This window comes from Panicum hallii, chromosome 4, assembly GCF_002211085.1.
Source record: "Panicum hallii strain FIL2 chromosome 4, PHallii_v3.1, whole genome shotgun sequence".
Classification (NCBI taxonomy): Eukaryota; Viridiplantae; Streptophyta; class Magnoliopsida; order Poales; family Poaceae; genus Panicum; species Panicum hallii.
In genome coordinates, this window is record NC_038045.1 from 48105335 (window position 1) to 48117615 (window position 12281).

Here is a 12281-nt window from a genome sequence, read left to right on the forward strand (position 1 = left end):
ACGTTGAAGGGAATTGACCATGTCCTGTATGTTTCCTTACTTATACATTTTCTTTAGTCACTCTCTTACACTAATCATCCGCGACCATCCTAGTTCTTCCACCGTCGTTTTGGTTTTTTTAAAAAAAACATCGTTTTGGTTAGAGAGGAAGGAGATTGTGCTGCTAGCCAATAGAAAAAAAATACCTTTGAATTGTGACTTACACATGTACTGTACTGATTCTTTTTCTCTTTTCTCCTTGCATTTACCACACCAACTCCATTCAGATTTTCTTTCGAACTGATTCTATTCAGATAGTCAAACCCGAGACCACTGCACAAGAGGTGTTGTTCGAACTCGTAAACAGAAGGATGGTCATCGCTCACCGGACTACGCAGTCGCCGCTAAAACATCCTAGCATACCAGGTGCGGAAGATCCGGACCCACCACTAATAGAGACTTCCCCATCCCAGCACCTACCTACCCCACCACCCCTTTGGCCCCTCTTCCTTCCATTCCATAGCTTCTTCTTCTTCTGTCCGGTCCCACCCTCTCTCCATTTTTTTTTGCCTCAAGACCAGCGGAGCCCTCCCCCCATCATTTTCGCCCTTGGGCCTATAAATGTCCGCCCATCCCCTCCCCACCGTCTTTCCTAAGGCTCTCCACCACTTCTTCCGCAAGCGCCCCGCCGCCCGCTTCCCCCGGCTCCGCGTTTGTTTCTCTCCTTTCTCTTCTCCAGCGAGGGCGGGTCTTAGGCTGATTCTGGCTATGTCGTCGCCGACGAACGGCGCAATCTCGCTTGCCTACGGGCCGCTGACGGGACAGGGGCCCTGCACGACCTGCTGCTCCTACCTTCGACGACGTCTTCACGGACAAGGACCTCCTCGGCGTCGACGCCACTCTCCTTGGCGGGGCTGCCGTCGACCAGACGCTTCTCCTGTTGCTCTTGTGCCCTGGGGTGAACGGCTGCGGTGGCGATTGCTTCACCTCCGTCGAGGGTTTTGGAGCCCAGGTGGCACAGCCTTCACGTGCCGTCACAACCGCCATCGTCGCGGCCGACGCCGGACCCTTCTCACTCTCCCCCCATCCTCGCCCGCGCCAGTTTTGTGGGGGGTCGCGATCGCCGCCGCCGCCGGATCCTTGTCGATCGCGCCCCAGACTACTCCCGCGCCGGTTTCATAGGAGGTCGCAACCGCCGCCGCCGCTGCGGATGGCAGTCCCCGCGCCCGTGCCCGCGCCACCTTCCCCTGCACTGCCGCTGGTGCACAACACGTCAACACCGGCAGCCGGACCTCCATCCGCCGCGGGCTGACCAGGTACGTGAGCGTGCGCGGTGGTCGCCAGCCGATGCGCTTAGCGCGAGTAAGCGTGATTAACTAATTCATATGACTAACCGCCGCCGCACGTGTGGGGCCAGGCACAGGTGGACGGGGCGGTACGAGGCGCACCTCTGGCCTCTGGGACAACACGTGCAGTGCAGGAAGGAAGGCCAGAAGCGCAAGGGCCGCCAAGGTTTTCCGTTTTGTTTCGGCCTGCCGTACGTCGTCCGGGTTTTGAATTTGCAAATGCCTGGACTCTTGCAAGTTGCAACGATAGCTAGAGCGCCAACAGACCAGAGAGGCAGGGCCCGTAGCGACGATTTTTTTGGTTGGTGTTTATCGGATATTTGATGCTAATTAGAGGTATTAAATATAAGCTAAATGTAAAACCAATTGTATAAATGAAGACTAATTCATAAGATAAATCTATTAACCCTAATTAATTTATCATTAGCATATGTTTACTGTGGCACAATATTGTCAGATCATGAACTAATTAGGTTTAATGGATTCGTCTCACGAATTAGCTTCCATTTATGCAATAAATTTTATAATTAACTTATATTTAATATTCCTAATTGGCATTCAAACATTCGATATAATAGAATTATATTTAGCCCCGAAGAACCAAACAGGTGTCTGAGCATGCGCGCGCTGCTTAGATGTACATGAACAGGTTTTCCTGTGGTATTAACACGTACGATAGATGGATTGTGATATGCAAAGCTGGAATGTTGGCATTCAACTCAAGAATCTGGTTGGGCAGGCATGCATGACTTTGAGGGAAAGACAGGGAACTGTTACATGCTCCGAATATGACTGACTCGCTGTTGCTTGCAGCTGTTGTGCATATATGGCAATGAGTTGCAATATGAGTTTGGAGTAGGAATCGAAAACCATAAACTATGTCGTTAGATTTGATGTGGCTTACCACCACTTTTACTCATGCTGCGCTACTACTTGTACTTGCATTGGAAATAAGATATGAACAATACAATTTAATCTGATTCAGCCCATGCTTAGTTTGTTTGGGGATCGGAAGCCATTCTGAAAATCGCTCAATTGTTTAGCTACATTATGAATATATTTACCATGCACCAGAATTAGATTCCCACAACAATTTCTTGTTCTGTTTTGAACTCAATTATTCTGGCTGTGAACTGAGAAATGTCTGGTTACATATTACTTTTTGGTTGAGCTATGTTCTATTCTCCATTTTTATGCTGCACGAAGAATTTTGTAGATGTACTCGCATCTTTGCTCGTGATATATGACTGAAAAAGGAGCTTTTTTTCTTTCTTTTTAGAGAGAAAAACTACATCAGAGAGATTGAGGATATGCAGAACATGCGTAGGCAAGATGTTGTAGGTTCACTGAGGAGGTATTTTTGTAACTTTGCAACCATACGATGTTCATGGCTGTTTGTATATGTACGCTTGCAAATTTATGATGTCAACCTTCAGGAATAGCAGTGGGTTTTCTAGAGGTGCATCAATCTACAGGGGAGCAACAAGAATGTAACTTTCAGTTGCAGGAGTTCATCAATTGATCGATGTCTTCGTTGCCGGTGATAGTCTGCTTCACTCCCTCGATTTGTTTTGTCAGACACCACCAACATGGACGCTGGCAGGCGAGGATCGGCCGTGTTGCAGGCAACAAGGACCTGTATGTATCTTGGGACTTTCGGTAAGAGCCTGTAATTCGGACATCTCCTCGTACCAAGAATATACTGAACGAATTTAGCCTTTCATATCAGAGTCTAGCATGGAAGTACGCTTATGTAGTCGTAGTATATAGGGAGCTATGGTCATCATATTCTTAGCTTTCTTTAAAGATAATATTCATGTTTCATCATGCAATGGCTATTTTTATGATTGTTCTAATCATGAGTCATGACTCATCCGGGCTAATATGAATCATGCTCCTTCGCAGCAACCGAAGAATAGGATGCAGAGGCGTATGGCATCGCGGCACTGAATCATGCTCAGAGCCCAGCCGGTACAACCTGCGAGAAATCCGCTCAGCGCGACATCCCCATCCTTGGCCCCGGGAGGCGGCTGGATCGGAAGCCAGCTCCAGAGGCACAAGGCCAGGTCGCTCTCTCAGCGCTCCTTCATTCTCCCAGTCCCAGCAGTCGAGCAACAGCCTGCCGCCGTACTTCCTCCCCAACCTCCAGCAGCCGCTGCCACCCCAGCCTCTGCCGATCTACAACTACTGCTCCGGGTTTGATAGTACTCACCAGAAATTTGTTCTGCTTGGAACAACAAGCACATTGCTGGCAAATGACACAAGAAACTAGTCTCTACTCAGCGCAGCACTATGTGAAATGCCACAATCGTGAAGACTGCCCAACTTTATGCCTTCACTTGTGGAGGAGCATCACCCTGCAGAGCAGGATCGGATTTGACGGCATCAAGTATCTTGAAGAACTCCTCAGTAAGAGCAACAGGCCGGTGCTGAGGAACATGCTTAAGGATTGGGGTGTCATCTTCAATCACCTCGCATTCATAGTCTTCAGGAACACCCCAGGGATCCCATTCTGCCATTCATTGCAATGCAGAATCACACCATAACTAATTGAACCAAAGTTTTGTATCAGCCGACAATATACGGAAACATATATGCTGGAACTGAAAGCATAGAACATCGTTATGCAGATAAGCAGAGTTGCAAATACAGTATCAGACACACTTGGCAACCTATAAATTGAACATAAATCTTCCAATCCATGCACTCAACAGAGCTTTTGCAACTAAAAAAGTTTGTTTCTCAAATATCACACTAATATAAATTTAAAGTTCTGCAGCTCTATGGACAAAATATCACACTGACCGCATTTGGTAAAACTCAATTTAAATGGAGCAATACTATGATACCTCAAAAGCCAAAATGAGCCACTTCCTCATCTTCTCCTTCATCTTCCTCGTCTTCATCATCCACAATAAACCCAGACTTTTCGAATTCCTCCTCAAATTCCTCATCTTCTTCATCCTCAGCATCATCCATCATGCTTGAAGCAGGATTTTTGTCCTTCAAACCAGTGCTGAGCACCACAGTTTGTCCTTTAGATTTCATCATATCTCTCTGCAATTTTTCCATATTCTCCTTCCTGCGTTCTGCCTCCAATCTTTCCTTCTCAGCAATCCTCTTGTCAAGATCAGCCCTGGAAATTTCCAAAGACCAATTAGTAACAAGGTTGCAGGTATGTGCAGGCACATTAGTCTTCTATCTCATCTTAGGGAACAAGACCTGTAGGTTTCCATATATTCCTTGGCGCTTGCTTCTATAGCTTCATAAAATGTACTGACTCCAGTACCAGCCACCGCAGATACTCCAACAGAGCGTAGATTCTTGTAGAATTCGTCAAGGACCAGAGAGAGGCTACGGGTATATGTAGCGGAATAAGATTTGTCCGACTCCAAAGCTGTCTGAAACGCCTCAAAGTCTTCCATCCACTGGTCCAGTAATAAAACAAGGTATTAATGCCAGATTGTGAAGCGGCCAAACTGGTGGAATACATAGCATGATAACTCAGGTGAACATACACATACTTCACAGTAAGAAAATTCAGATAAGTGAAAGGAGAGTCATTGCATGGCATGTAAATTGCAATTTTGGCATGATGCAAATGGGATAGAATCAACAACAGAGGAAAATCATAGATGGTATACATACTTCGATAGCAAACTCGTGCTTGGCGACATCAACCTTGTTGAATGTCAGGACTAGAGGGAGGCGGGTTTTGTAGAGAATACTGCAGGCATAAAGCATATTGCTCATAAAAGTAACAGGGCTTGTTGATCTGGGTGTGTCGACAACATATGCAACAACCGTTGGAAATGTTGATGCAAAAGCTTCAGTAATGATAGCTCCCGAAGCCGACCAAGTGAAGATCTCAATCTGCCCAGGAGTGTCCACAAGTACATAATCCAGTTGATCTGCACGTCTTTCAATGACAGACACAACCTACGAATGAATATCAACGTCATGTTAGCTGAACAAAACAAAGATAGCAGGAAAATCCATTTCCCATATACACAAAGAAACAATATATTTAAGTTGAATTATTCAGCATGGCATCAGATAAATACCCTGACACTCGTATGTAGGCTGAATTGAGCACAATTTCTATGGAAGTCAGCATGGGATGGTAATAATAGGCATCGCATCTAGAATGCATTATTTAGCACATTTAAGCAGTATAAAGACATTGTTTCACAAAGCATATTTAGTTCTATGTCTTTAATTCCAAATCATGTTATCTTCAGTAGAATCTCAACAGTGCACAGCATCTTGTTACTACTGCTGAGCATTCACTTTCCTGTTACTGGAAGATCCATGCCTGACCCGCAAATTGAAAAATTATCCCTAAGTTCAAGTGCAGCTCCGAAGCTATCTAAATATTGATTGCGAAGCTGCAACTGATAAATTATCATTCAACTCTTCAGATACATGTAAAAAAATGATTTGCTTTCCTAGTAACTATTTAGTCCCATACACAGCATACTAGGAAAATTTATCCTGTTCACATGGATTATATGTTTAAATTACTTTCTATTTTCACTATCAAAGTTGTTCAAAATTGTCAAATCAAGTAATCCTCTTTACAATACACGTGATAGAACTCATAGAACCAGAAAGATAACAAACAGAACTAAGAAACTATCTGAACAACAGACCCACGTTTGTGAAATAAAAAAAATAGGTTATAACACCCAACCTCATCGAACTTGGTGGCAAAAAGGTTGAGCGAGGTGAGGATGCCACCATTGGGACCAAGGTTGTACTCCTTCATCACGTCCTTGTACCGCACGGTGTCGCGGATATCAATGTTGGCCCCGAATGGCAGTGTCATCACCGCAGGGTCAAGGTTAATGACATAGCCCCTCTTGTTTGAGGCTTGCATATCGCACACCAGCCGGTGCATCAAGGTCGTCTTCCCCGTCCCTGCACGACACCATAGACCAAAACTGTTTGCTCTCAGGTCGGTTGAGGATTCACCACGGGTCGGTTCCACAATTCATGCCACTAAAACTTCAATTAAACTGTGGGCAGGCGAATTCGACGCACCGGCCATGCCGATGACGATGATGATCACGGGCTTCTTCTTGAAATTGGTGCGCCCCGGGCCAATGGAGAGGCCCCCGATGGAGTCCGCGAGCTCCTCGCTCTTCATGCTCCCCTCCTCTGCTTTCCCCTTTCCCTTCGCGTCCGTCTGCACATGCTCGACAGCAAGGGCGCAGAACAGTCACTACCATGACCCTAAATCCAAATCAACAAAGGGAAAAATCATCAAGGGGAGTGTTGGGGGGAGGCGGCGGCGGAGGCGTGCCTGTTCCTCGAGGTCCATCTGGGTAGGCTTGCTCGTGGCGGCGGGGTCCGAGTCGACGTCAATCGGAGCCGCGGTGGTTTAGCCGCTAAACCCTAGGAGGGTGCCGGCCCTGCAGACGCGTGCCTGGAGGGCACCGGCGCGCGCTGACGTGCTAGCCCGCAGAGGCGGCGTCGCCGCTGGGGAAGGCCAGCCGTCACCGGTGAGAAGAGGACCGCGCAGGGCGGCGTCGCTGGTGGGAGAAGGGAGAGGGAAGGGTTGCCTCGGTGGCCGTAGCCGGTAGAGGGGGGCCGCGCTGGTGGGAGAAGGGTGAGGGGAGGGTACAGAACCTTTGTTGGTTGGTTGAACTCGCCGACCAGATACGGTAGGCTGAATGGGCGAGTTCACTGGGCTTGGCCCATACATGCTGCTTGTGCACTATGGTCTGATCCGGCCCACACGCTGCGGCGACAGTTAATGGGCCAATTGGTGTGGGCCCTGCGCTAAAACTCCCAAACTCAAGTAAACGCAGGCAAGCAATCACACAGCGTGTTAAGCATGCAGCCAGAATTTTCATGCTCCTGTGGCACTGTGCCACGCATCACCGCTTAGATAAACAATTCTTCCTTAGCTTTCCGCAAATTTTGAATTTTCTATGCTCTAAAAAAATTGAGTTTCCTATGGGATAGAGCATAACTTCGTCAGCCCACGACAGGCTATCTTTTCCTTTTCCTTTTCCTTTTCCTTTCCTTACTTACTCGCCCGCGCACTCTTCTTCCTTTGATCCTGACTCTGACCGGGTGTCCATTTCATCGCTGGTAGTTTACGGGTTGCCCTCGCCAGCCGCCACTGCGAACCCACGGCGGCCACCCTGCAAAGACCAATTAGTAACAAGGCTGCAAGTATGTGCATAGAAAGCTAAGAAAGGTAGCAGGAAAATGCATTTCCCATATACACAAAAGAAACGATATATTTAAGTTGAACTATTCAGCATGGCATCAGATAAATACCCTGACACTCCTATGCAGGCTGAACTGAGCACAATTTCTGTGGAAGTTAGCATGGGACGGAAATAATAGGCATCGCATCTAGAATGCATTATTTAGCACATTTCAGCAGTATAAAGACATCATTTCACAAAAGCATATTCAGTTCTATATGCCTTTAACCCCAAATCCTGTTATCTTCAGTAGAATCTCAACAGTGCACAGCATCTTGCGCACGACGGTCGCATAGGGCAAACTCGGCGGCGGCGCAACCACTCGCACACGACGGCCGCGCGGCGCGCAAGTTCATTGTCTCACTGGCCCGTCCCGTCCGGCCGGTGCCCATCCCGTTCGCCCGGAATCCACCTGCCAACCTCAGCTCCAGGCTCGCAGCCTCCGGTGACTGGCGGAGGAACCGCGCGTGACATGCGGCCCGCCGCAGCTTTTTCGGCGACGGATGAGACGACGCCGTGTGGCATAGAGCCGTAGAGTAGGTCCAAAATGGGCGGTAGAAGCTGAAGCTCCATGGATCGGAGTCAATACAGGGCCGGTACCGGCGATCTGATCCGTGTTCACCCACAGAATCCGGGGGAAACGAGGTCACGCTTCTCCACGGACGCGGTTGACGCCTCCGGTCTCCACGCCGTCGCCGTTTGATTCTTCGTCCAACCGGAACCGGGCTGGCAAGCATAAAATTCCGGGACGACGATCGTGCAGCTACTACCATCCCTGTCATCCTAGGTTCAGTATGGACGCCCTGAACTTGTTCAGGTTTCGGAGCACCCCATCCAAGACCAGAAAGATGCATGCAGCGCGTTCAGAAAGTTATGGACCACTCCGTTCATCTTACGGAAGTATGCTGCTGCGTTTACACCAGGTTGCAGGAGGTTTTGGAACCACAATGTCTTTGCAAAATGCAGAACGACCAAAACAGATCTGCTATTACCAGAAAACGATGAAGCTGAACAACCATAACCATTTGTTTCCGCAAAGTGGCTACGCGTGTCTGGTCTTTGTCTCTGCCTAGCTACTAGAATTCCGACACGGATGTCTTCTTGTGAACGCCAGAGCACGCAAGTCTGAAGAAACACGTCCGCTCGAATATGAACGCCTCTAGTCATCAGCAGCGATTGTCTGATTGTCTGATTGAAGGAAGCCCATTCATCGTACGCGTCACTGAACTGGCCCAGCAGTAGGATAGGACTTACCCAAACGACCATTCAATTGCACGACACGTTATCCGGCCGGGCAACAAGTGAGCATAGAAAACGTGCCGCAAACGACCATTCAATTGTCTTACAGTTTGCTTTTAGATCAGCGTTTCCAAAACCACAGTAGCTTTGAAAATGCAGCAGTAATGACTAATGAGAGGGACCGGATGCTACCATAAAAAGAATAAAACGTTGCGCAACCAATCCTTTCCAGTTTCCACAGACTGGCCAGGCTTCATTGTTCTTTGTCTGCCTGCCTAGGGCACCATTCCAACGACTGCCCTTAGAAAAAAAAAATAAGCCCTTGCCATTTGCGAAGGTCAGCCCACTGGATCACGTACGCAAAAACCACGCTTGCAGCTACATTATGAACGCCTCCAACCATCAGCAGCGACCGTCTGGTTGAAGCCACTCATCGTGCCACTAGACTAATCTGGGCCCCCGGATGTAAAATAGCCGAACACGTCTCAGCGGACGAGCACAACCATCCAAGATTCAAGTTGCACGACATGTTGACCGTGCAACAGACGAGTAGTAGCAGCAGTAAACATCAACAAGTGTGAGCATAAGAAACGTGCCGCAAATGAACAGTCAACGCCCCCGCTAGTTCTGCCTCTGCTGCTAGTTGCTGCCCGGACCGATCGGCGGCCGGCCGGAACGGTCAGAAGACCCAACAGGGCAGGCACACCTGCTGCTCCCCACCCACAGGACGAGCAAGCAGGACAGACCCGACGTGGCTGTTAGAATTAAATTTATATTAGCGATCAATTAATTTACACATCTTTATAAAAAGATATTTTTTAATAGATAGGTATGGCGAGGTATAAACATTTCAGGAATAAACACACCCTTTCACCTATAAATATACCTATAAATATGTAGTCACATCGTTCATTCAATCAGTAAATAAATCATTTATTCATTCAATAAATCAATCAATAAATTATTTATTCATTCCATCTTAATCTCTACTTTCTACTTTCAACAGTGGCGACGGGAAGGGCCCCTTGACCCGGAACCCCGAGCGCCTCGTCTGACTCCAGAGAAGGATTGTGCTCGAGTGCGTGGCGTCGCGGACGGGACCGGGGTGGGAAATCAGCAGCCATGCCCGTTCCGGAGCTGCCCGTGCGAGTCAACACGGGCGCGGCGCACGACGACACGGGAGGGGAGGGCGGGAGGCCCCGGGGCCCCGTTCCGAAGCTTCGGCGGCACGTGAGGGGGAGGCCGGACCGGATCGGCTCGGCCGGCCCCCGCCGCGTGCGCAGGCGCGGCGCGGAGCGGCGAGCGGGCACCTGCCGCCGTGTCGTCGCCAGGCGCCGGGGCACCTGGCCGCTGTTGCGTCACGAGCGCGTGTCGTGGGGTGCACCGGCCACCGGGTCCGGTCCGGCCCCGTGATCCCGGCGGCTCGTGGGTCGCGGCTGGCTGCGTGCGCGTGCGCACGTGCTCGGGATTCCTGCGGTCACCGGCGTCGATCGCACTGGAGCGCGTGCATTACTGTCGCAGCACGTGCGACTGTGCACGAGCCCTTTCTTAATCAGAACGCTCACGTTCGTCGGACTACCATTCTGTCAGTGTGTGGATGCACAGTAGTGCTGCTCGGGAGTCAGGTGCTTATCTTTTGGGCGAAATATGGATGGACACGCACAAACAACACAAAAGGATTTCCACTCATCCCAGGTGAGTGGCCATGATCTGTTATGTCTCCTGCCAGTGGTGGAGCCTGAAGCTTTGATTCGATATGTAGGGCTCGCTAGCTTTGAGTAAAAAGCATTTCGAAGAGCATGAAAGAGATATTTCTCTTTAAAAAAAGGTTTGCTTCATTAGACCTGTTTGTTTCCACTTTTCTCGGACACGTTTAGATTCGAAATTTTTCTTACTTTACACTTCTTGTAGTATAAATCTCTGAAGCGGATTACCACAGAAGTAAAAATAAGCAGAGCGTTTGGCGGGAGTATCGCTTATTTCCACCGATAAGTCGATTATAATCGGAAACAAACATGGCTAGACCAAACCCATACAATTTGTGGTGTTCCGCTGGTGAGTAAATAACAATCTAGTATGTGAACAGGTTTCGCCAACCACATGGGGTCCACTGATAAGCACATGGCCTCTAATTTTATTTGTTCCTCTGCTTATTGGCGTGGTCCGGTATTTGGAAAGTAGACTAAGGGTGTGTTTGGTTGGGCTTCCAACCTGCTTTTTCTTTTCAAAAAACCTAAAAGAAAAACTTTCTCCTAGGTGCTTTGGAGCTTTTTCGTAGTACAACTTCCACAATAGCTCCCCTGCTTTTTATGGCTGTGTGGGTAGTTTTTGCTCGAAATTACCCACCATACCATCGGTTATGAACATACCCTTTCGTTTTATTTTTTTCTCCCCCCATCTCCTCCTCTCCCCGTCGTTTTTCCTCGTGAAAAAAAACTCGCACCACTCTGCACACGCGCGGCAGGTCTCGGGACGGCGGCGCTACGGTTTGCACCGCCCCTGGAGCTGCGGCGGCACTCCGGTGACCCGCCTCCCTCCGCGTCCGGCTACTCGTCCCCTGCTCCTGCGCACGGAGACCCGTCTCCCTCCAGCACCCGCCTCCCTCCGGACAGCTCATAGCTTTCAGTTTTCTCACAGCTCCTAGCTCACAACAGCTTTTTTTATAGCTACAGCTCAACCAAACAGATCCTAAACATTTTTTTCACTACAAAAAGGGAAAAAAGGTTCCCAACTAGATTTCCATTTCCACTTGCCGCCTGAAACTATTTTTATGTTTTGGAGCTGAATTTGAATTTTGATCTTCGCAAAAGTTGTTGCCGACCGCATCGTTAGTGGCCGGAGATTTTCTTTCCCGCTTTCTACTATGGGAAACAATTTACAAAGCTGTGCCGAAATGGATCTACGAGTAGTCTGCTTTCCCGCTAGGGCAATTTGCAACATGAAAAATCCACATCTCTTTTCTTGTTTGGAAGGTGAATAAACTGCCTTTTGTTTGCGTTCACCCGTACTTTACCACCTTGCCGCTGGCGTGGACGTACTGAATAAAAGTTGTGGGTAACTAGTACCTGTTTCCAACCTCTCTCCAACAGGTAAGGCTTCTCCTGCTATTCTTTTAAAAAAAATAAAAAGAGAGGTCAGCAACTGCAACACTACTGTTCTCTCAAAAACTGCAACCACTACTTGTACCCATCCACGGGAATTTTCTATGAAAATATATACAATCACGACCAGTTTTATTTTCTAACTTTGGGAAAGCTCTAGCCACCACCTTCTAATTTAACAAAACAGCGGGAAAAGAGAGGAGCCCATTCTGAAAAGGACATGTGAAAACAACTCATGTTTGGTCAGACGGCGTGTACACGTACGTCATAGGCCCCAGGATGGTGCACAGTAGCTTTTGAACCTTCAACGCGATTGCAAATCTGGTAGTAATCGATCCGTGTTTAACAGGTCGAGGATGAATTCATGCAATGATTTTGTGTCTAGAATCTACTAA

General features: G+C 48.4%; 1 protein-coding gene and 1 pseudogene across 2 annotated transcripts; one reads left to right on the top strand and one right to left on the bottom strand.

Annotated features, from left to right (window-relative positions):
* Window positions 1–1189: 1189 nt before the first annotated feature.
* Window positions 1190–3597, top strand: LOC112890586 (annotated as a pseudogene).
* On the bottom strand, window positions 3253–6936 carry LOC112890103 (GPN-loop GTPase QQT2-like). 2 transcript variants are annotated; one of them, XM_025956959.1, is made up of 7 exons: window positions 6631–6936; window positions 6369–6513; window positions 6019–6245; window positions 4974–5264; window positions 4548–4753; window positions 4175–4461; window positions 3253–3837 (listed from the first exon to the last, which is right to left on the bottom strand). In XM_025956959.1, the coding sequence occupies exons 1-6, from the start codon at window positions 6646–6648 to the stop codon at window positions 4176–4178; spliced, it is 1173 nt and encodes a 390-aa protein (XP_025812744.1). In that variant the 5' UTR covers window positions 6649–6936; the 3' UTR covers window positions 3253–3837; window position 4175. The 2 variants fall into 2 exon arrangements, with proteins under 2 accessions (XP_025812744.1, XP_025812743.1); XM_025956958.1 differs by having other exon boundaries at window positions 3253–3871.
* Between the last annotated feature and the right edge of the window lie 5345 nt (window positions 6937–12281).